This window comes from Gopherus evgoodei, unplaced genomic scaffold (assembly GCF_007399415.2).
Source record: "Gopherus evgoodei ecotype Sinaloan lineage unplaced genomic scaffold, rGopEvg1_v1.p scaffold_38_arrow_ctg1, whole genome shotgun sequence".
NCBI lineage: Eukaryota > Metazoa > Chordata > Testudines > Testudinidae > Gopherus > Gopherus evgoodei.
In genome coordinates, this window is record NW_022060059.1 from 2,493,563 (window position 1) to 2,513,127 (window position 19,565).

The following is a 19,565-nucleotide window of genomic DNA, read 5'->3' on the forward strand; positions in this document are numbered from 1 at the left end:
TATTTTCAACAGCCATTGCTTTTGTTTGTTGTTTAAAAGGAAGACAGTGATATTGCATTGGCAAATTCCCCATAGAAAGAAAGAGTGGAACAAAAGAATAAAAAGGCACCTCAACTTTTCCTCATTATGTAGGACAGTCTTATAATATTCATCCAGATATCCACCAATCACACAAGCTGAAAATTGTTCCACTTTACTGCAGTTCTGTAACCATATGGGAACCAGTCCTGTCTGTGTTCTGTGCACATCTACAATTCCTGCTGGATGACCTGCCCTGGGAGCAAGTTACCAGTGACCTAGGGCTGCGGCAGGAGGGTGCAGGTGGTGGTGGGGAAAAGAGCCCAGGGCTGGGGCAGCAGGAGGTGTGTGTGGGGGGCAATGAAGGGGGAGCCCAGAGCTGGGGTGGCAGGGGGTATGGGTGGCGGGGGAGAGCCCAGGGCTGGGGCAGCAGGGGAGTGCGGCGAGGAGCCGAGGGCTGGGACAGGAGGCAGCCAAAATTTTTTTTTGCTAGGGGCGGCAAAAAACCTAGAGCTGGCCCTGTCTGTTAATGATCAGATTGGGTGCCACGGGAGATACCATGGCACAGTGGCATCAATTAGTGTGTGCATTATACATTTCTCTTTTGTAGCTATGTTCGTGATGGTGTAGGGTCCTATGTCCACTGATGAGGGAATGTTGTCTTAGCAGAACCAATGGTAAGCAATATTGTCTAGAGGTTGGAAGCAAGTGGGGTGGGGGAAACTGGTAGTCAAAGCTCCTGGGTTCTAGTCCTCTGCCACTGACTCACTTATATGACCTGGAGCACATGCTTAAGGTCTCAGCTTCCACATCTGCAAAACGGGGGTAATGCTGTCAGAACTGGCGGGTGCTTGTAAAGTGCTGTGCTCTGAGATCATCAGGTGGTGGAAGGTGTTGTGTAAGGGCAATGTATCGTTGCCTGCCCTGCGCCCCAGCACTTACCCCCAAATTAGACAGCAAGCCCCAAGCGCTGCAGAAGGAAAGATTTGCTGGTGGGGGACAGGGTGTGTGCGTGTGCTTTACGCCCATCTCTCACTATGAGAGACCAGGATGGGGTGGAGGGGGCGCGGGAGATTACCCCAGAGCTGCCCACTGAAGGGCTTCTTGCACCTCCCTCTGCTACATGTGGCACTGGCGACAGGCCAGCGGCTGGGTTAGCGAGCCTTTGGGACCGAGCCAGTCTGACGAGCCCCGCGTTTCTGGCGTGGGACCGGTGGAAGAGCCCTGGAGAGGCGCTGTCACTGAAAGCGTTAAAGCTGCGCTCCTCCTCTCGCCGTACAACCCTTTCCGGTGACCTTCCCAGCAGCCTTTGCTGGCTCTCCCCCAGCGAAACAAGAGCGCAGGAGCTTCAAACGGCTGCAGCCTCAGGCCGAGTTGGGTACCGGAGAGGGGCCGGCGGGGGCCTCGCTAGTGGAGCCCAGCCGGGCTGGCAGCGGCTCAGCGTGGTCTGGCTCGTTCCGGCTCCCCCTACGTAGACACAGGGGTCGGACTCGTGGTGCGTGTGCTTCCCTGGTCGAACGGGGCGCGGCTGGGTAAGGGGGGTGGGGCGTCTGCAAGTCACGGGCACTGGCCAGGGAGCTGCCTGCCTTGCTGGCCGCGCCTGGGGTGAGCCATCCGACGGCGGTATTCCTGCGCGCTGGCTGGGACCTCGGGCTCCGCTCCCTGTAGCCCCGGGTGTCTCCTGAGTGCGGTTAGGTGGCTATACGTTGGGGTCCCTGGTTGTAGGTATCTGAGGGTCAGGTCTGTGCGAGCCGTGACTTCTCCAGATTCACGTAGCGAGTCAGTGTCACTGCGGGGCGAGAACTCAGCGGGGACAGTGTGGAGGACGGAGGGAGCAGGGAGGTGCTGTTTGCTAATTCGGCTTCTGTGGCTTCATGCCCATCACTTCATCTCTCTGGCTTGCTTGCCCTAGCCATAAAATATGGGCAACAATACTGACTTACCTTCTTCATAGAGGTGGACAGAGCTGTTAAGATTTGTTAGTGCACAGTCAGCCTGTGGAACTCCTTGCCAGTGGATGCTCTGAAGGCATAAAGTATAACTGGATTCAAAAAAGAATTAGATAAGTTCATGGAGGATAGGTCCAACAATGACTATTAGCTGAGATGGTGAGGGATGCTACCCTATGCTCTGAGTGTCCCCCCTTCCATTCCCTACATCTGGCATGGGTCACTTGACGATTGCCCTGTTCTCTTCATTCCCTTTGACGCATCTGGTATTGGCCACTGTCAGAAGACAGGATACTGGGCTAGATGGGCCACTGGTCTGACGCAGTGTGGCGGTTCTTATGTTCTTAATGTTTGTAGAGTGCCATAGAAGTGTGAACTATGACTGTGTCATGTGACCAGAAACTCTGTTCCTATGTCTGTCTTTTTAGTTAGAGGGTACCCCATCACTGTGGCATGGAGATGCTTATAGAGAAGTGTCTTCTAAAACTATAAAGTACCTAGGTGATCTGTTAGCTAGTGCTTCAGTTGCACAGGATGCTGAAACACTCAAGTTTGATTGTTGTTTATTTTATTATGAAGTGGATGGTGGAAAGATGCACTTGCCCAGTACATGGCATTGCTCAATTTGACCATGCAGCACCATGCCGATTGCACAAAGATTGCATCCTGGTGCCATTTCATCATGCAACATCTCATTGCTGATGGTTTCCATTCATTGTGGGCACTTTAGGCTCTGTTTTTGTTTAAATTAAGATCAGAGGTGTGTGGCTCTCTCCACATGTGCTGATGAGATGAGATGAGCATTTGGCTTTATGGGATGTGTTCGCCTGTCATGTTGGCAGTAAACAAACTGCAAGGTGGGAAGGATTTTACCTATGTGCTCTGGAAGCTGGAAACCTTTCATCTTAATTGCATGTGTAATAATGAGACCAAGTTGTCACTAGGGGGAATTGAGATGACATATTTGCAATGACTGCACACCTGGGCATTAAACACATAGGTTTGAAACTGAAGACAAGAGTGTTTTTCTTGGTTTCCCTCTCCCCTCATTGTACCCTTCCGAAAATAACATGGACACTGTCAACTTGGTGAAAAATCAGAATCTACCTAAAAGTTGTAGCATATTTTTTAACTGTAGACTCTGATCCTCTGGATTTTGATCCACCTACACCATCATGGTTTAAAACTGATCCTTGCAACACAGTCTTGCTGCTAGTTCAAAAACAAACAAACCTGTAACTTCTAGTACTGTAGGTGGGTGAGAGTGCATCAGCACCAGTTTGTTTGTTAGGATCTGGGGGCTTAAAAATGTGCAGTGATGCATGGTTTTTCAGTGACATTTATAAAGCATGCCCTGCCTCTGTGTGAATATGCTTGCTGAATATTAAACCTCTTGATCCCAACACAAGGAACAAGAATTACATTTTCTTTAGACATTTGCAGGACACACAATAAGTCAGAGATGTGGGGGGGGGGAGGGGAGTTGGGGGGCGGGGATTATTTTTAAATTCTCCAAGCTGCTTCAGAATCACATGCAGGTGAGGGAAATTAGGAGGCTTAAAGCTGCAGTAGCATTTTTAAGCTAGGTCAGTAGTAGATAGTAATTCCCCATGGGCACTTTTTGGGTATGCCTTGGTCAGACAGAAATGGTGGATATGCTGGATCGCTGGGCCTTTTGGCCTATAACCTCGTGTCTCAGGAAATCAACTTCTTTTGGCAGGAATTTTGCTTTCTTTCTGGCCTATGATGTTAGATGGCCTAACCTTAAGATCAGTGGTTCTTACTGAACAAACAACTTTTTTCACACTTGTGTAAAAGCATACAAGGTAAAGATTGTAACACTTAAAAATACATAACACACCTTTTTTCTGTAGTTTCAAGATGTTTCTCATCTTCTGTTTAAGGATCTTAGTGCTTCAAAACCAAACTATTTTAGCCAAATGTCTGTGAAATAGGGAAGTACTATCCTCCATTGTACAGACTGTGCAAATGAAGCATGGAGAGATTGACTTGTGCAGACATAGATCTTGCTGGACATGAGTAAACTTGCATATAGCTTGATCTGAGTGCAAGATTGTAAATAAGGGTGTGACAGGCTGTGCCCTGGAGATTGTTTTCAGGATAACTGAGATAAGTGGGAACAGTGTGAATTGATAAACATGAAATGTAAATAAGGTAAAAACATAAGTTATTGGTCCTTACATGATGTGCAAAGTGATTGGTTTTTACATGATCCATAAAACATCCAAACCAATTAGATTAAAAAAGTATAGATGTTAGTAGCTAGGAAAAACATATAGAAACTGTGTAGTGTGAGGTCTAATTTGGATTTGTGGCATCAGCCTGTACCTAACCCTGCTCAGCAAGGGTTAGGTACAGCTGTTGCATGCCTAATAAGGTTACTACCTTAGCGATGATCTGGAGATGAGCTGAGGGTTTGGATCTCAGAGAACTGGATGGAGCATTCTCCCAGAACTGTGTGACATGTTCTGGGTAAGCCAAGTGGAAAAGATTTTGGAGGGAATCCTAACAACTTGTCAAAGGCTAGAGAGAGAGAGAGAGAGAGATACTGTGGCAGAGTCAGGAATGGAACCTCTCTTTCTTCCAAGTATTGTGTCGTAGCCAGAAGTCTCTTCTTCCTCTGACATACTGAAGACTGACAGAAAAGTGATATTGTTTGTTATGATGCTCTCCTTTAGCAGAGAGTGAGTCAGCATGGCTCAGATAATGGCACCATCTTCATTCAACCAGCCAACTGCTCTTATGATAACCAATTTCTCTCTTGTAACAAACCTGCTCCTAGGCCTTTTCCTAAAGCAGCTACCTGAATAACTAATTTTGCAGAGAAAATCAGGACTCTGTAACACAGAATGTTTGCACAGACTTCTCTTTAGGCTTGGATGGTTTCCATTTTGTTAGCTCTTTGTCTCCACAGTATGACTTGACTAAAAGCACAGCAAAGTGGAGAACTGTGCTAAAGAATTGCCAGGTCCACACTACCAAACCCAGACAGGACTTCATGTCTGTTCTATAGAGTCTGTACTTGCAAATGTTCTTGACTAGCTTGGACTGTTTTCATCTATAGTTTCACCAAGATATGGTTTAGGACATTGTGACACTGACAGGCCAGCTCAAGCCAAAGCCATAGGGCAATTCACTTGTGTGTGAATATCAGAGAAATGTTAAGTGTAATAACATGCATAGAGTAAATCACTCATGTTAATTGAGATCAAAGGAGATGTTAATTGTATTGTTTTCGCCTATCTAGTTCCTGTTGTTTGCTATCATATTACAGTTACACTAGGTATATCCTGTAATTAGATAATCCTAGATCAAAGTGTGTGTTAGTGAACATCAGAAGGTATTTGATATATAAACGTCATGAAAACTAATGAGGGATTGTTGTTTGCTATTAAAAACATTTGCATTTATGTATAATTCTGTAACTAAAATTACTCCTCAAAGAAATCTTGTGAAATGTTAATGAAGGACTTAATGGCTGTACCAGGAAATGCTAATTTCAAAGCAAGGAGCCAGGTAGTGAGTAAAAACACTTGTCAGATTGTTATCTGCGGAAATAAGATATAAATACTGATGCAAAGAAATCCTCTTTCATCTCTATTTGGACTCTTATAGGGAAGATACCAAATGCAAAGTGGAGATCCCGTGAAACAGCTGGGTTCCCTGAAAAATTTTTTGGGAAACTGAGTTTAAATGATAGCAGTTGATATGATAGACTTACAAACTTAGACTCACCTGGTAAAATATTTTACCTGCTTTAATCTCTAACTCTCTCATTTCTTTTTCTTAGCTAATAAATATTTAGTTAATTTACTAGAGAATTGGCTGCCTGCGTTATCGTTGGTCTGAGATCCAAAGTACCAATTGATCTGGGTAAGTGACTGATACTTTGGGATTGGGAGTAACCTGATTTGTTATTGGCCACTGTTGGAAGACAGGATAGTGGGCTAGATGGTCTGACCCAGTATGGCTGTTCTTATGTGATTTTCGGTTTATGTGACCATTATCACTAAGGCCAGTTTGTCTGGGTGTCAGGATAGGTTGGAGTGCCTAAGGGGATTGTCTGTGACTCTGTGGTAAGACCAGTATAGTGATCCAGGAGGCTTGGTGAAATCTGCTAATAGAATATACCACCAGTTTGGGGTATCTGTCCTGTTTTCTGACCCTTTGACCTGAGTTTGGCACTCACAGTTGTGAGCCACTTTAGACAGTGTGACAGACTGATATTTTATCTCTTCCTGAGCCAGTGCACCTTTCCCTGAAACACTGTCTACCCAGCTTGTGGGAGCCTTTTGATTTCTTTCTCCAGATACAGTACTTAATGTTTTCCAGTCAGTCAGTACTCATTCATCTACAGTCTGTACTGTAGATGAAAACATCATGCAGGTAAGCTGCTAGGCAATCCCAATGCCCCTTGAAGACTATGTCCAGCAGACTCTGAAATAGGGACAGAGCACCAAGTAACCCAAAAGGCATAATTGTAAATGTTGCCCAGTGCTACCAAAGACTGAGTTGCTGTCCTGAGGTGCATTTCTATGCAAGCATGACCAGTCCACTCACCTCCATTAGTAAGAGGCTTTCCCAGGTGTGTAGTTACTCAAAAATTGATGGTAATATTTCATTTTTTAAAGTGTTTTTTCACCCTTCTGTTTGCCCTTATGACTCCCAGTCCTGGAGATGGATGTGCATGGTGGGGATCCTTACTTCCCACATAAAAGCCTGTTAACATGGCTCTGCATGGGTACAGGGTTTTGCCTGCACATGCCTGATTGCATGATCAGGTCTTATCTATTTACAACTGAAATGCAACTCTATGGAACATAGCCAGGTAGGTGAAAGAGAGGGGTATTTTGGTCAAAAGAACTGTGCCAAAACTGCTGTTAAAAAGGGCAGTGGGACCTTTAATATCCATGCAAAATAGACAAGACCTCTGCTCTGTAGGATTTGAAAGACCCATGCCGTGTAAACTGCATGGAGTTCTATTCTGGAAACGAGAGCTGTGTCCGCCCTGCTCTTTCTGTGTGGTGGTGGTCAGGGAGTGGGCTGAGCGGCCATTTCAGGGAATATCATGTATATTTCTATATGATACTAACCTGTTTTCCAGCAACATATTTGATTTCTAGCTTACAGTGTATGTCATTGGCCATCATGAGTTTCAGATGTCAAGGGGAGTCGAACACTCGAATGCAAACATGGCTTAACATCAGACAAGGTGTCCTACGTTTAACAGTAAATGCAATCGCTAGTTAGTCAATGCTTCCCCAGCCTCCATGAATAAGTGGCATTGTCTCTAATAGTGGGACCACAAAACCAAAGTGGGGGGAGATTTCTAATGGAAACTCCTGCAAATTCAAAACTGCAGGTCAGGGAAGCTACCTTCCTTTTAAAAAGTTGATTTTTCTCTGTTCCAAAAAGAGAGAAGCTAAGAAGTTAATGAACCTCTGGAAGGGTCATGGTGGAGGAATGTAAAGGTCTCTTTAATAAATGTGTAACTCAGTCAGTTATGTTACATAACCTTTGTGCCCTGAACAGCTGCAGCTCTGTCAGCAAAAACAACGTGGAGAACTCAGCCCTTACAAATGTGTAGCTTGTTTGGTAAAGGAAAGCTGGAAGCATGCAGAGGGATCAATATAAACAAAGGCTAAACAGAAAACAAGGCAGATCAGAGCTGTTAAAGTACAGACTGGAAATACTTAGGTTATTAGCTGCTGGAAATACCTAGCTGTTAAAGTGCAGACCGGAGATACCTAGCACTGGAATGTGTTACCTAGGGAGGTGGTGGAACCTCCAGCCTTAGAGGTTTTTAAGGCCTGGCTTGACAAAGCCCTGGCTGGGATGATTTGGTTGGTGTTGGTCCTGCTTTGAGCAGGGATTGGACTAGATGACCTCCTGAGGTCTCTTCCAACACTAATATTCTATAATTCTAAGACTGAAAAAATTGGGTTTGTTTAGTCTGGAAAAGAGAAGACTGAGAGGGGACATAACTGTTTTCAAGTACATAAAAGGAGGAGAGAGAAAATTTGTTCTTAACCTGTGTGGACAAGACAAGAAGCAATGAGCTTAAATTGCAGCCAGGGAGGTTTAGGTTGGACATTAGGAAAAAATTCCTAACTGTCAGCGTGGTTGAGCGCTAGAATAAATTGCCTGGGGAGGTTGTGGAATTTCCATCATTGGAGATTTTTGAGAGCAGGTTGGACAAACATCTGTCAGGAATGGTCTAGGTAATACTTAGTCCTGCCATAAGTGTAGTGGACTGGACTAGATGACCTCTCGAGGTCCCTTCCAGTTCTATGACTCTATGATTATCTAGTCAGGAAAGAGAACCTGTTGTTCTCCTGAGCAGGAGCAGTAAATTAGCCAGAGTCTTGCTGTGCAATTTGTATAGGGCATCTAAAATTAGCCAGAATAGAATGGGATCTACAACCATTCACCTCCAGTTTGTTGGTCTGAATTTAGCCCAGTTTGGTAAGGAACCAAAAAATGTTACTATCTGACAGTTTTGCAATGGCTTTTGTGAATCTGTGGGGCTCGTTCCAGTATCTAATGCACAAGAGCCCACATTCATAAACCACCATCACAGAACCAATTACTGTAGTCCTGTTAATCTTTGTACAAAAGCTAAGGTCTAAATGGACCAAGGAGAATGCCCTAGCCTCTCATCCTTAGAGGCGTACTCACCTTATCCCTGAAGAATATTGATAGGGCAGTATGAAAAGCGCTTGCACTGTTGTTGTCTGTGCTGCACTCTTTCTGGAGAGGACTCCAGTCTCCGTGTCATGTTGGCAGCTTTCATAAGCAGAAAGTCACTTGAAACTACAACCAACTAATCATGATCTTGAATATTCCTGTTCAATGGGAAATCTAAATGCTGACGTAATTACTAATTACAGGTGCTGGTAAAACAAGAGTGGTCCAAAGGTATCTCCAAAGAATGGATGCCTGAACCATCTTGAGCTAGCCCTGGAGTGAATTCTCCATAATGTGTTGGGAGGGAGAGAGATTCCTACCCAGGTACATTTGGCTGAACAGGAGTGGAACTAATGGTAAAGGAAAGCAGCTCTCATGCACTAATGACAGGAGAGATGGACCCCTGAGAGGGATGGTACAAAGTGGAAAGCTTCTCCAAGGAATTAGGAAGCTGTGGAATTACCAACTCTATTGTCCCTCCTCATTGTACCCTGTTCCTGTTCATGCAGGGAGTCTGGATAAATCCAATGCATGAGTTGTTAGTGGCTTAGTCAAGACTGAGAGTTATCCTGCTGTGAGGAGTTCTTGCTGATTAACTGGAGTTCAGAGGCATCTGCCAGTGTAAGACCTGGTCTACACTATGCGTTTAAACGATTTTAGCAGCGTTAAACCGATTTAACGCTGTACCCGTCCACACTACGAGGCCCTTTATATCGATATAAAGGGCTCTTTAAATCGGTTTCTGTACTCCTCCCCGACAAGAGCAGTAGTGCTAAAATCGGTATTACCATATCGGATTAGGGTTAGTGTGGCCGCAAATCGACGGTATTGGCCTCTGGGCGGTATCACACAGTGCACCGCTCTGGACAGCAATCTCAGCTCGGATGCAGTGGCCAGGTAAACAGGAAAAGCCCTGCAAAATTTTGATTTTCGTTTCCTGTTTGCCCAGTGTGGAGCTCTAATCAGCACGGGTGGCAGTGCAGTCCCAAATCCAAAAAGAGCTCCAGCATGGACCGTACGGGAGATACTGAATCTGATTGCTGTATGGGGAGACAAATCTGTTCTATCAAAGCTCCGTTGCAGAAGACGAAATGCCAAACCGTTTGAAAAAAAAAATCTCCAGGCTACACAGTGCTGCGTGACAAGCGTAACGGGAGGCCAGAGACTCAAATGGACGCTCATGGAGGGAGGGAGGGGGTACTGAGGACTCCAGCTATCCCACAGTCCCCAGCAGTCTCCAAAAAGTATTTGCATTCTTGGCTGAGCTCCCAATGCCTGTAGGTTCAAACACATTGTCTGGCGTGGTTCAGGGAATAGCTCGTCAATTTACTCCCCCCCCCCACGTGAAAGAAAAGGGAAAGAAATCATTTCTTGACTTCTTTCAGTGTCACCCTATGTCTACTGAATGCTGCTGGTAGACGCGATGCTGCAGCAGTGAAGAGAAGTATCTGCTCCTCTCCCCTCCCCGGTGGCAGATGGTGCAGTAGGACTGGTAACCGTCCTTCTTATCAACCTGTGAGTGCTCCTGGCTGGCTTCAAGAGAGGCTGGCCGGGGGCGCCTGGGTGAAAATAGGAATGACTCCCGCTCATTCCCAGTAGATGGTACAGAACGGCTGGTAACCGTCTTCATCATAGCAACTGGGGGCTGAGCTTCAATCAGCCCCCTCCCTTTCATGTGAAAAGAAAAGATTCTGTACTGCCTGGACTATCATAGCAGTGGGATGCTGGGCTCCTCTCCCCCACACTGCTTAATGTCCTGCCTGGACTATCATAGCACCGGGAGGCTGTCTCCCCCTCATTTTATGTCACTAAAAACTCAGTGTTTCTTATTCCTGCATTCTTTATTACTTCGTGACACAAATGGGGGGGACACTGCCACTGGAGCCCAGGAAGGTTGGGGGAGAAGGGAAGCAGTGAGTGGGGTTGTTGCAGGAGCACCCCCCCGTGAATGGCATGTAGCTCATCATTTCTGCGGGATCTGACACAGAGCAGCTGTACTCTCTGATACACTGCTTCTCTAGTACATTTGCCTCATATTCTAGGCAGGACTGACTCTGTTTTTAGATACCATAAAGGAGGGATTGACTCGGGGAGTCATTCCCAGTTTTGCTTTTGTGCCCTCGGCCAATCTCAGCCAGGGGCACCCATGATAGCAGCAGACAGCACAGAAGGACAGATTACACTGGTAGCAGGTGGTACAGAACAACTGGTAACCATCTCTGCTATCATGCAAAGGCAAATGAATGCTGCTGTGTAGCGCTGGAGTATCGCCTCTGTCCGCAGCATCCAGTACACATACGGTGACTGTAAAAAAAAAAAAGCTGAACGGGCTCCATGGTTGCCGTGCTATGGTGTCTGCCAGGGCAATCCAGGGAAAAGGGGCGCGAAATGATTGTCTGCCGTTGCTTTCCCAGAGGAAGGAATGACTGACAACATTTACCCAATGATTTTTGCCCCATCAGCCACTGGGCTCTCAACCCAGAATTCTAAGTGGCGGGGGAGACTGCGGGAACTATGGGATAGCTATGGAATAGCTACCCACAGTGCAACGCTCCGGAAATCGACGCTAGCCTCGGACCATGGACGCACACCGCTTAGTGTGGCTGCGTGCACTCGACTTTATACAATCTGTTTTATAAAACCGGTTTATGTAAAATCGGAATAATCCCGTAGTGTAGACGTACCCTAAGAGGTTTGAGCCCTGTAACAAGGGGAGTTAACTAGATGGTGCTACAACATACTTCTGCGACTGAAGTTCAGGTCTTGTTGGTTAGAAGATACTTGAACAAAGCAACTGTTCCTCCATCTAGAGCAGGGGCTCTTGACCGTGGGGTGTGAACCAGTGTTAGGGGGTTGCAGCCATTCTGCTCTTCACATATGGCCAAAGGACAGGGAGGTCTGAGTTCCTAGGGAGGGATTGTGGTATGGCAAAAGCTAACCCTCTCTGGTCTGAAGCTAATAACAGCATGTAAACAAGTCCTTGTACCCAGAGGTGCGTTTGGTCTCCCTCAGCTTTCCAGTGAACAGGACCTAGTGCACACAACAGTGTATGGATGGTTTTTAGTTGCAAACAATTCAGGATCAGAATATATTCTGCATCTCTTGAATCTAGTTTATTCCTCTCGGTCTCACAAAGGAGGGAGTAAAATTCAGAGGGACATGGTGACTGCTCTGAAATTAGATTCAAGGAGACTCCATTTCTCCCTGTGGCTTTCCCTGGATAGTTTGCAATAATCACTGTGCCTTCTTGGCAGACCAAAGGAACTGCATTAATAAACACACATGCCAGTCTGGCAACAGCTCATGAAAAGAGCTGATGTTCGCTTTGTGGCTGCCACTTGAAGTGGTTGCCTTAGAAATGTCCATGATAATGAAGTAGCTTGCTAATATCTCTTGCTAGGAGAAAACCAGGAACGCCCTCTAAGCTGAGTAGTGCTACAGAAATGCTGGGGGGAAGAGGGATGATGGAAATGACTCTGAAACCAATGCTTAAAAAAAAACAACCCTAGGTGTTGCTAACAACAAAGTGTCAATACATTAATTCTGGGTCTTATCCATCCTTGCCCCTCTCCCCTCCACTTCTTGCTTTACTCCCATGTGTCCAACCTGCTCTGGATGCCAGGCTGTCATAATGAGCCTGGGTTCTCCATCATTCAGGCAGCTAAATTACAGAGCAACACTTTTTAAACAAAATAACAGCAGTTGATCTTATCAGAATTCCCTGCAGGTAACAAGTGGGCCCAGATAACGCTGGCAGAATAGCCAGGTCGCAGGGAAGGCAAAGCTGTGTGCCTGCTACTGCTATTAATTGTGATAGCAGTGCACATGTGAGTGCATGCACCCCCTCATTTCTTTTCTCCCCTTCCCACTGCCAGTGCATCTGACGTCATAGCCTCAGCAGTCTGGTTTTGTGGCCTATGTGTGGGAAGTGAGGATTCAGGTAGGAGCCCCAGATTAATAGGATCTGGGCCCTTTGGTCTGAGGAGGACCCTCACAGCAGTGAGCAGCATGTTGTGCAACTGGCCCCTGTCCCAGCAGCACCCTGTGCCTGAGCCAAAGCCCACTGAAGTCAGCAGAAATATGTCCATTGAGGATCGTGGACTTTTGAATCATTCTGAGAGGAGAAGCTGGGTGTAGGGAGCTTCTTACAACAAACCTGGGTCTTGCCAAGGTGGGAGCTGGAGGAGGGGTGTGCAGCGGAAAAGGGCAGCGTCTGGAGTTGTATGGCTATCTTGGTGGTAGGACAGTGAAATTTAATTGTGGGGTATCTTTCTTGATGTGCTTGAGGTGGGGCATACAAAGCTTGGTGGTGCATTGGTCCAGTGTAGTCTTAATCAACACCTGCTCAGATAAAAATCCAAGCCTTGCACTCTCAGTTTGAGGGCACCCAATCCTGGAGACTTGGGGATTCCTCTGCACTCAATCTCACCTCACACTGCCTCTGTAGGTGAGCCCCTTGCTAGAGTATTTCCTCTTCCCCTTCATATGTGATGGTTTATTCTGCTGTTTTGGGTAGTACCCCTAGAGTCCCTGCCTGAGACTGTTATGATGGGTATATGGAAGATCTACACTTGCCTTTGAACTTATATGCATCTGAGATCCTCTCTGCTACAGTTGATAATTAGTTAATTGTATGTTTGTTTTCAAAGGTGAAGAACTGAACAGCTTGATAACCTAAAGGGAGGGCTCTGAAGCAGCACACAGTGATGATTTGCTCACTGAAGGTGTCATGTGGCTTAAAAGAAAAGGGTTACAGAGCTCCAGTGTGACTCTGCCTCCCTGCTGTGACCTGCCTGAATGACCCTGCCATACCTTCCATATGGAATCCTGTCAGCTGGCAGTGCTAGTACTGAGATTTACTGGCGAGTCTGATGAGAGGAGAGCCAGGCAACTGAGTGCTCGGGGTTCTGCTGACTGTGCTCATCTGAGCCAGGGCAGTTCCATGCCAGTGATTAATGTAAGCAGCTGCAAAAACATTGTTTAGTGTTTGAGCCACAGCTGTCAGGCTGGAAGTCAACTAACTTCTGAACTAGCCAGTTCCAGCAAGTAGGGTACCACATGCACTCAAGAACCAAAATCTGAACTCTGCCTAGACATCTCCTGGCTGGCATCCTGACAGTTAGTGGGGTCCCCCACAGTCTTCTCTCCCCCGGCCCCAAAAAAGGGCATTCATATACTCACTACCAAACAGAGTGACGGAGTCCCATCTGATATGATAGGGTCTGGCTGCCCACGCTAATTGAGCTTATTAAGGTCCTGGGATAGCACAAACAATTTTAAATAGTGACGTGACACCTGGTAAGTAGCACTGGGGCTTCCTAGTAGATGGGAAACATTCCTTGCTATTTGTAAAGAAGAAGCTGTACAAGGGTTCTGATTTCACTCCACCCCTTTTTTCTTCTTTTGCATATAGGCTGAAGACAGCTAGCTGAGCCCAAGAGAGTTGATCCACAGTTTGGTATGTGAGACATATGCCAACCCTCCAGCTGGGACACTAGCAAGTTGGATTTAGCCTACCACTTACCCCCTCAGCGTGACCGGCCCAGGACGTGTGGGCTGCCGCTCTCATTCCAACAGGCTGGAGGTTGAATCTCTTTCCACTTTGACAAGGGAGACGCTCCTTTGCTGTGCCATTTCCTTCCTGTTCCTCTCCCACAAAGAGCTGCAAGCCTGAAAAGAGTGGATCCTTCTATGTCTCTGATGACCAGGACAGCATCCCGCAGCCACTTTCGGTCTGGAGCTGTGGTGACTCCAGAAAGGGCCATGGCTACTATAGGCATCCCTGGGACACAAAACTAGCAGAGGCTTAACCTCTTCACTTGCACGGCATGCCCTCTTGTGCCACGGGTACTACCTCTGTTACTACCCACCAAGTGCCTTGTCTCCTTAACTGGCTTCTGGGACAGGAGTAATGTCACTAGGGTTCTTGTGGGAGAAACATGGCCCAGCTGGCTGCGCTAGCAGGAGTCCCGACTAAGGATGTAGCTACAGAACACTAGCACAAAAAAGCAGATCGGGAGGGGCTTTGATCCATGCCCCTTGTCCTGCCGAGTGAGCGATGGGCCGCTTGGATGACCATGCCAAGAAGCGGATAGTGGAGCTGCGCAAAGCCGGGCTGAGTTTCCGCAAAATCAAGAAAGTCCTAGAGCTGGACAATATCCGGGTGACCCCGCAAGCTGTCTACCTGTTCCTCAAGCGTAAGAATGTGGAGCTGGCACAGTCTCCAGGAGCCTCCCATTTCCAACCAGCTGGAGGCCGGGGGAGCAGGAGAATGGCCATCAACCGGGCTGGCTGGGAGGATGAGCAGCTCTGGAACTTGCTGCAGGAAAATGAGGCTGATCAGAACAAGCAGGCAGAGCCCAAAGGCAGCAGGCAGCCAGGTCCCAGGACCCCAGCACTCCCCGGAAGAGCCACCGTGAGCTGCAAGGAGCCATACCTCAATGACAACCAAGACTGCAAGGATGGCATCAAAATAGTCAGCGTGACATCACTGTGGAAGGATAGTGGGCAGTTTGGGAAGGTGCCTACAGTGCCCATGGGCCCATCTCCAGCAGCACAGCTATCCGCTATTAACAGTAAGGCCTGGCTTTCTCATTTGTTGTCCATTAGTCTTGGATAGGCCTCTCCACTTCTCTAAGCAGCCTGATGAGTTGCCAAGCAGTACCAAGGGTCTCTGCTCACATCTCTGTTTTCCAAACCCAGGCAGGCTGGACAGGATTCTTAGGCCCTGGAGCATAGCTGAGGTGGGGGGAAGGTGCGTGGTGGAGCTGGAAGGACTTAGTCCCTATAGATGGAGGGGTCTCATTTCCCTGTGGGACTGGGGAAAGGCTGGCACTCAGTTCAAGGGTCTCATTTGAAGGTGCTTCTCTCTCTGGTTACTCTGTCAATCCATCCAGGTGACGACTGCTCTGGAACTCTGACCTCAGCTGTGGGTAACCACCCGGCTCTGCTCCCACCAGCCATGGCGCAGCAGCAGCTGAACACCAGGGGCAGGATGTTCTTGTCGCCTGCCAGGAATCCAGCCTTAATTGTGAAGAAGAAGATTGTGGACAGGGCCATCCACCTCCAGAAAAAGGTACAGGGCTGGAAGAGGCAGACTGGCCGTCCTGTGTCTAGAAACCCCTTCTCCAGCCAAGCAAGATGGGGGATACGCTCAGGCAGCGATCCATCAGGTTACAGTTAAATTGGCATGAAAGGGCTGGTAACGCTCCCTGCATCCTCAACTGGAGAAGGCTCTGTGGGAACCCAGGCTCCAGTGCACAGAAGGGACAAGGAAATCCTGGGCTTGTATGAGTTGCCCTCTCAAGTGACCTGCTCTGTGGAGTTAGGTAGGGGGACATGAGGTCAGCTTGTGGGGAATGCAGCTGTCTTCATGCAGTCTGATGGATTTGATGATTCGGGCCCAAGGCTCCCCTCCCCCTTTGCCTCAGCAGGTTGGCTTTTGCCCACTCAGGATCTTTGAGGTATGTTTGTGGCTCTGTGTGGCCTTGGACAAATCATTTCCTTTCTCTGTGCCTCAGTTATCCCTGCTTAGCAAAGGGGGAAAGACTGCCCTCCCCCATGCGGGGGAAAGTCCTTTGAGGGCTTCTGTCAACAGGTGTCCTAGGTAGTCTCCAACCCGCAGGCTCCACCAGTACCCTTCCACAGCGTGGATGGAAGCTTCCGCAGCTGCACTCCCCACACTTTGGACACCGTGACAAGAACTTTGTGTTACTGGTGACCCCAGACCCATCCTACACTGCAACTGGCAACACCTGTGCCTCATCTAGAAAAGGAGAGCAGGAGAGAAATGAGTTTTTGGGCTGAGCACTGCCAGCCGGACCAGAGACCCATGGTCTGTGGACTTCTAAAGAATAGGTTTGATCCCCAATTGCTCCAGGTTTGGTCCCCTGGCCCAGGTGGTAGCTTCTGTTCATTCTGAGGTCTGTGCTCGAGAGGAAAGGGGAGGACTGAGGGGCAGCAGCAGAGCTGAGCAGGGAGGCGAGACACAAGGATTGCAGGAGGTCCTGCAGGGTGCCAGTGAGATGCATTGGCAGAGCTTAGGGGAGGGGAGAACCCAAGAACGAAGCTGCAGGTCAGGACTGAGCCACACTTGGACACTAATCTGCATGACTGAGGCTCTAGCAGGTGCTCGTGAGCTCTAGGGTCACTTGCAGTGTAATAAGGTATACTGAATCCTGTACATGGCTGATGCTTGTAATTCTCTGACATGGACTATGCCTGTTATGAATGTCTGCCTGGTCAATCTGATTCGACGACTGTCTTGCCCTTCTTGGTGAGAGTGCAGTTGGCCAACCAGCCTCCCAGGGCAAACCCATCTGTCTTGGCAGCCTCTATGAGCCTCAGTGCACATGTAAATAACCTAAGATGCACACAGTCTGTAGGCACTAGCCCATCGAGTGAATGAACCATCCAGTTGCCATGGCCACCAGGATGGATCACCACAACACATTCTGGCTGGCTTGTCATGCTTCCTTGGGACAAAGCTGTAAGGGCATGGCCATCTGTTCTTAATGACTCTGAGTGGATGCTGATCTCTGCCAGGACTCAAATGTCAGGATGCAGAGATAGCATGGGGAAAATGTACAAGGCTGAGGGGCAGATTGATTTTACATTTACTGTCCTGATGGCAGCATTTCTGGGGTAAGTAGCAGAATTATGAATAACAGCCAGGCAGAGGCAAAGCTGGATCTGAGAGGAGCCTGATGTTCTGTATCTGCTCCACTGCTAGGCCCACCCTGTTCTACTGTTGCTCAGGGCTGGTCTACACTTGGGGAGTGGGGGGGTTCAAACTAAGATACGCAACTTCAGCTATGCTATTTGCATAGCTGAAGTCAAAGTATCTTAGTTCGACTTACCTGGCGGTCCTCACGGTGGCGAGTCAACTGCCGCGGCATCCCTGTCGACTGTGCTTACTTCTCCTGCCGAAGTGGAGTGTGGGCGTTGATTAGCGGATCAATTTATCACATCCAGATGAGACGCGATAAATCGATCCCCGATACATCGAACACTACCCACCGATCTGGCGGGTAGTATAATCGTACTCTCAGATGGCCAGCCCACTCTGTGCCCTGCCCAGGAGTCTTGCTTTCAGAAGTGAACACTGCTGATTGGGGAAAGAGGAGCACGTGGCTACGCTAATGAGGAGCCCTATTCCTGCGTGTCCCGTTAGAAGCTGTTAGTGCACCCAATTGAGTATCTGGTCCTGGCTTCCTTTCCATGGAGCACTGCCTCAGTCCCACTGTGAGACTGACTGAAGGCCCACATCTGCACTAGAAGTTGTAGTTGCCCTCCTCCAGAAAGGTTATGTATGTAGGCTTCAGGTTAGCAGATCAAGAGAGTCCCACAGCCGCTTCTCTCCCTCCCCAGTCAGGCATTTCCTAGCAGGCCTGAGCATACAGTCCTTCACGCTGCTTTCTGAAAAGGCATTGTGTCTTTTAGTTTTGAACACTGCAAGACTACTACAGAGGGGCCAAGCTGAAGGTGCACTGGCACAGCTGGGTGGTGGGCAGGGCTAGAGTCGCAGTGACAACGTACAATGGTAGATAGGATTGGAGGTCAGATCAGATCAGAGGGATGCAGCTGTCTGATGCTAGCTGGCCTCATCTCACATGCATACCTGCTAACTCCTGAATGCAGAATACAGAGGTCTGTGCCAAGCTGGTTGGTTCTATAGGAAATGGCCCATCACTTCATTTCTGATCTTTCTTCTAGGTCAAAGATGCCAGCACCCAAACAGCCTTGCTTAACTCTGCATGTTCTTCAGGCAATCAGAACCCTGTGTTGGGTGGGCAGATGCTGGCCCCCTCACCTACTTCCTATGCCATTGCCGAGAAGCTGGATGCTGTACACAAACAGGTGCAGAAACTGACACATGCAATGCACGCGGTGCTAGAGAGACAGTGCCGCATGGAGCGCCAGCAGGAGCAGCAGCAGCGTTTCCAGCAAGAGGTGCTGATGGCACTTCGGCAGCTCAGCTCCACCGTGAGCCATGGGACAATGCCAGGAAACGAGCCCTGTGTCCCCTTCAGCAGCATGGCTGATCCCTCACCCCCTGTGCCAAACTTCAGCCAGTTCAGGATGGAGCTAATCTGATGAAAGGCTGATGCCAACATTCATCGGCCTGGGCATGAGTGGCCTGGAGCTAGCTCTGGACAAAGCAGCTGGCATGGGCCACCCTAGCTGAAATATAAAGGGATCTCAAACAGGCAGCTGCAGCTGAGTGAAGAGAAGCAGGCATTAGGACTTCAAAAACTGCAGCTCTAAGAGCCTGGCTAAGGCCCTGCTACTGCAATAACAGAAGACTGGGAGGAGGAAGGCCCCAATAACACCAAGACTCAGTCTGCTTTGGCCTAGTTAATCCAGCCCTGCTGCCCCCAGGAAGAGGCATGTACCAATGGGAAGCTGAAACATGCCAAAGGAAAGCCTTAATTCTAGCCACTGCATACAGCAAATGAAATACTGGTTTAGCCCCCAAGGCCCAGGCCTAAAGGATATGGAACGCCAGCAGCTTAGAGAAGCTGTCTACAGCCAAGCACCATGCTACGTTAGAAGGAAAACATGGCGGCAGGCATCACTCTCTCCTTGGCAGGGCAAGCATTTAATGTTTACACAGGGAAGGGAGCGTGAGCATTAGAATGTCCAGGAGCTTGGGTTTTGGATGTTTTGTGCCCCTTCTTTCAGAGTTGTATATGGAGAGTAAAATAATCTCAGTAAAGTCTATACACCCACTGCTCTAGAAACAGACTGGACTCTATGTGGCATGCTGGTTGTTTTTCATACACCAACCTCCCTATAAGAGTATGCCTCCACGGTAATGAGAGACCTATCTACAGCTAAAGTTCTGGAACAGTGAAGCCAGGGCAGTGCATGCTGCAGGGTAGGCTAGCT

The 19,565-nt window shown here is 48.1% G+C and overlaps 1 protein-coding gene across 4 annotated transcripts; it reads left to right on the forward strand.

Moving 5' to 3' along the window:
* The first annotated feature begins 1,316 nt into the window (after nucleotides 1–1,316).
* On the forward strand, nucleotides 1,317–19,408 carry LOC115642165. 4 transcript variants are annotated; one of them, XM_030545606.1, is made up of 6 exons: nucleotides 1,317–1,513; nucleotides 5,779–5,861; nucleotides 13,325–13,632; nucleotides 14,089–15,250; nucleotides 15,572–15,750; nucleotides 18,390–19,408. In XM_030545606.1, exons 4-6 carry the CDS (start codon nucleotides 14,734–14,736, stop codon nucleotides 18,768–18,770), a joined length of 1,077 nt encoding a protein of 358 aa, XP_030401466.1. In that variant the 5' UTR covers nucleotides 1,317–1,513; nucleotides 5,779–5,861; nucleotides 13,325–13,632; nucleotides 14,089–14,733; the 3' UTR covers nucleotides 18,771–19,408. The 4 variants fall into 4 exon arrangements, with proteins under 4 accessions (XP_030401466.1, XP_030401468.1, XP_030401469.1 ...); XM_030545608.1 differs by lacking the exon at nucleotides 13,325–13,632; XM_030545609.1 differs by lacking the exon at nucleotides 5,779–5,861.
* The last annotated feature ends 157 nt before the right edge of the window (nucleotides 19,409–19,565 follow it).

Excerpts from the sequence above, each read along its gene's own strand:
- LOC115642165 (XM_030545606.1), top strand. The coding sequence starts at position 14,734 with ATGGGCCGCTTGGATGACCATGCCAAGAAGCGGATAGTGGAGCTGCGC. Across the intron at positions 15,251-15,571 it reads ACAGCTATCCGCTATTAACA|GTGACGACTGCTCTGGAACT; the intron begins GTAAGGCCTGGC and ends CAATCCATCCAG. Across the intron at positions 15,751-18,389 it reads CCATCCACCTCCAGAAAAAG|GTCAAAGATGCCAGCACCCA; the intron begins GTACAGGGCTGG and ends TCTTTCTTCTAG.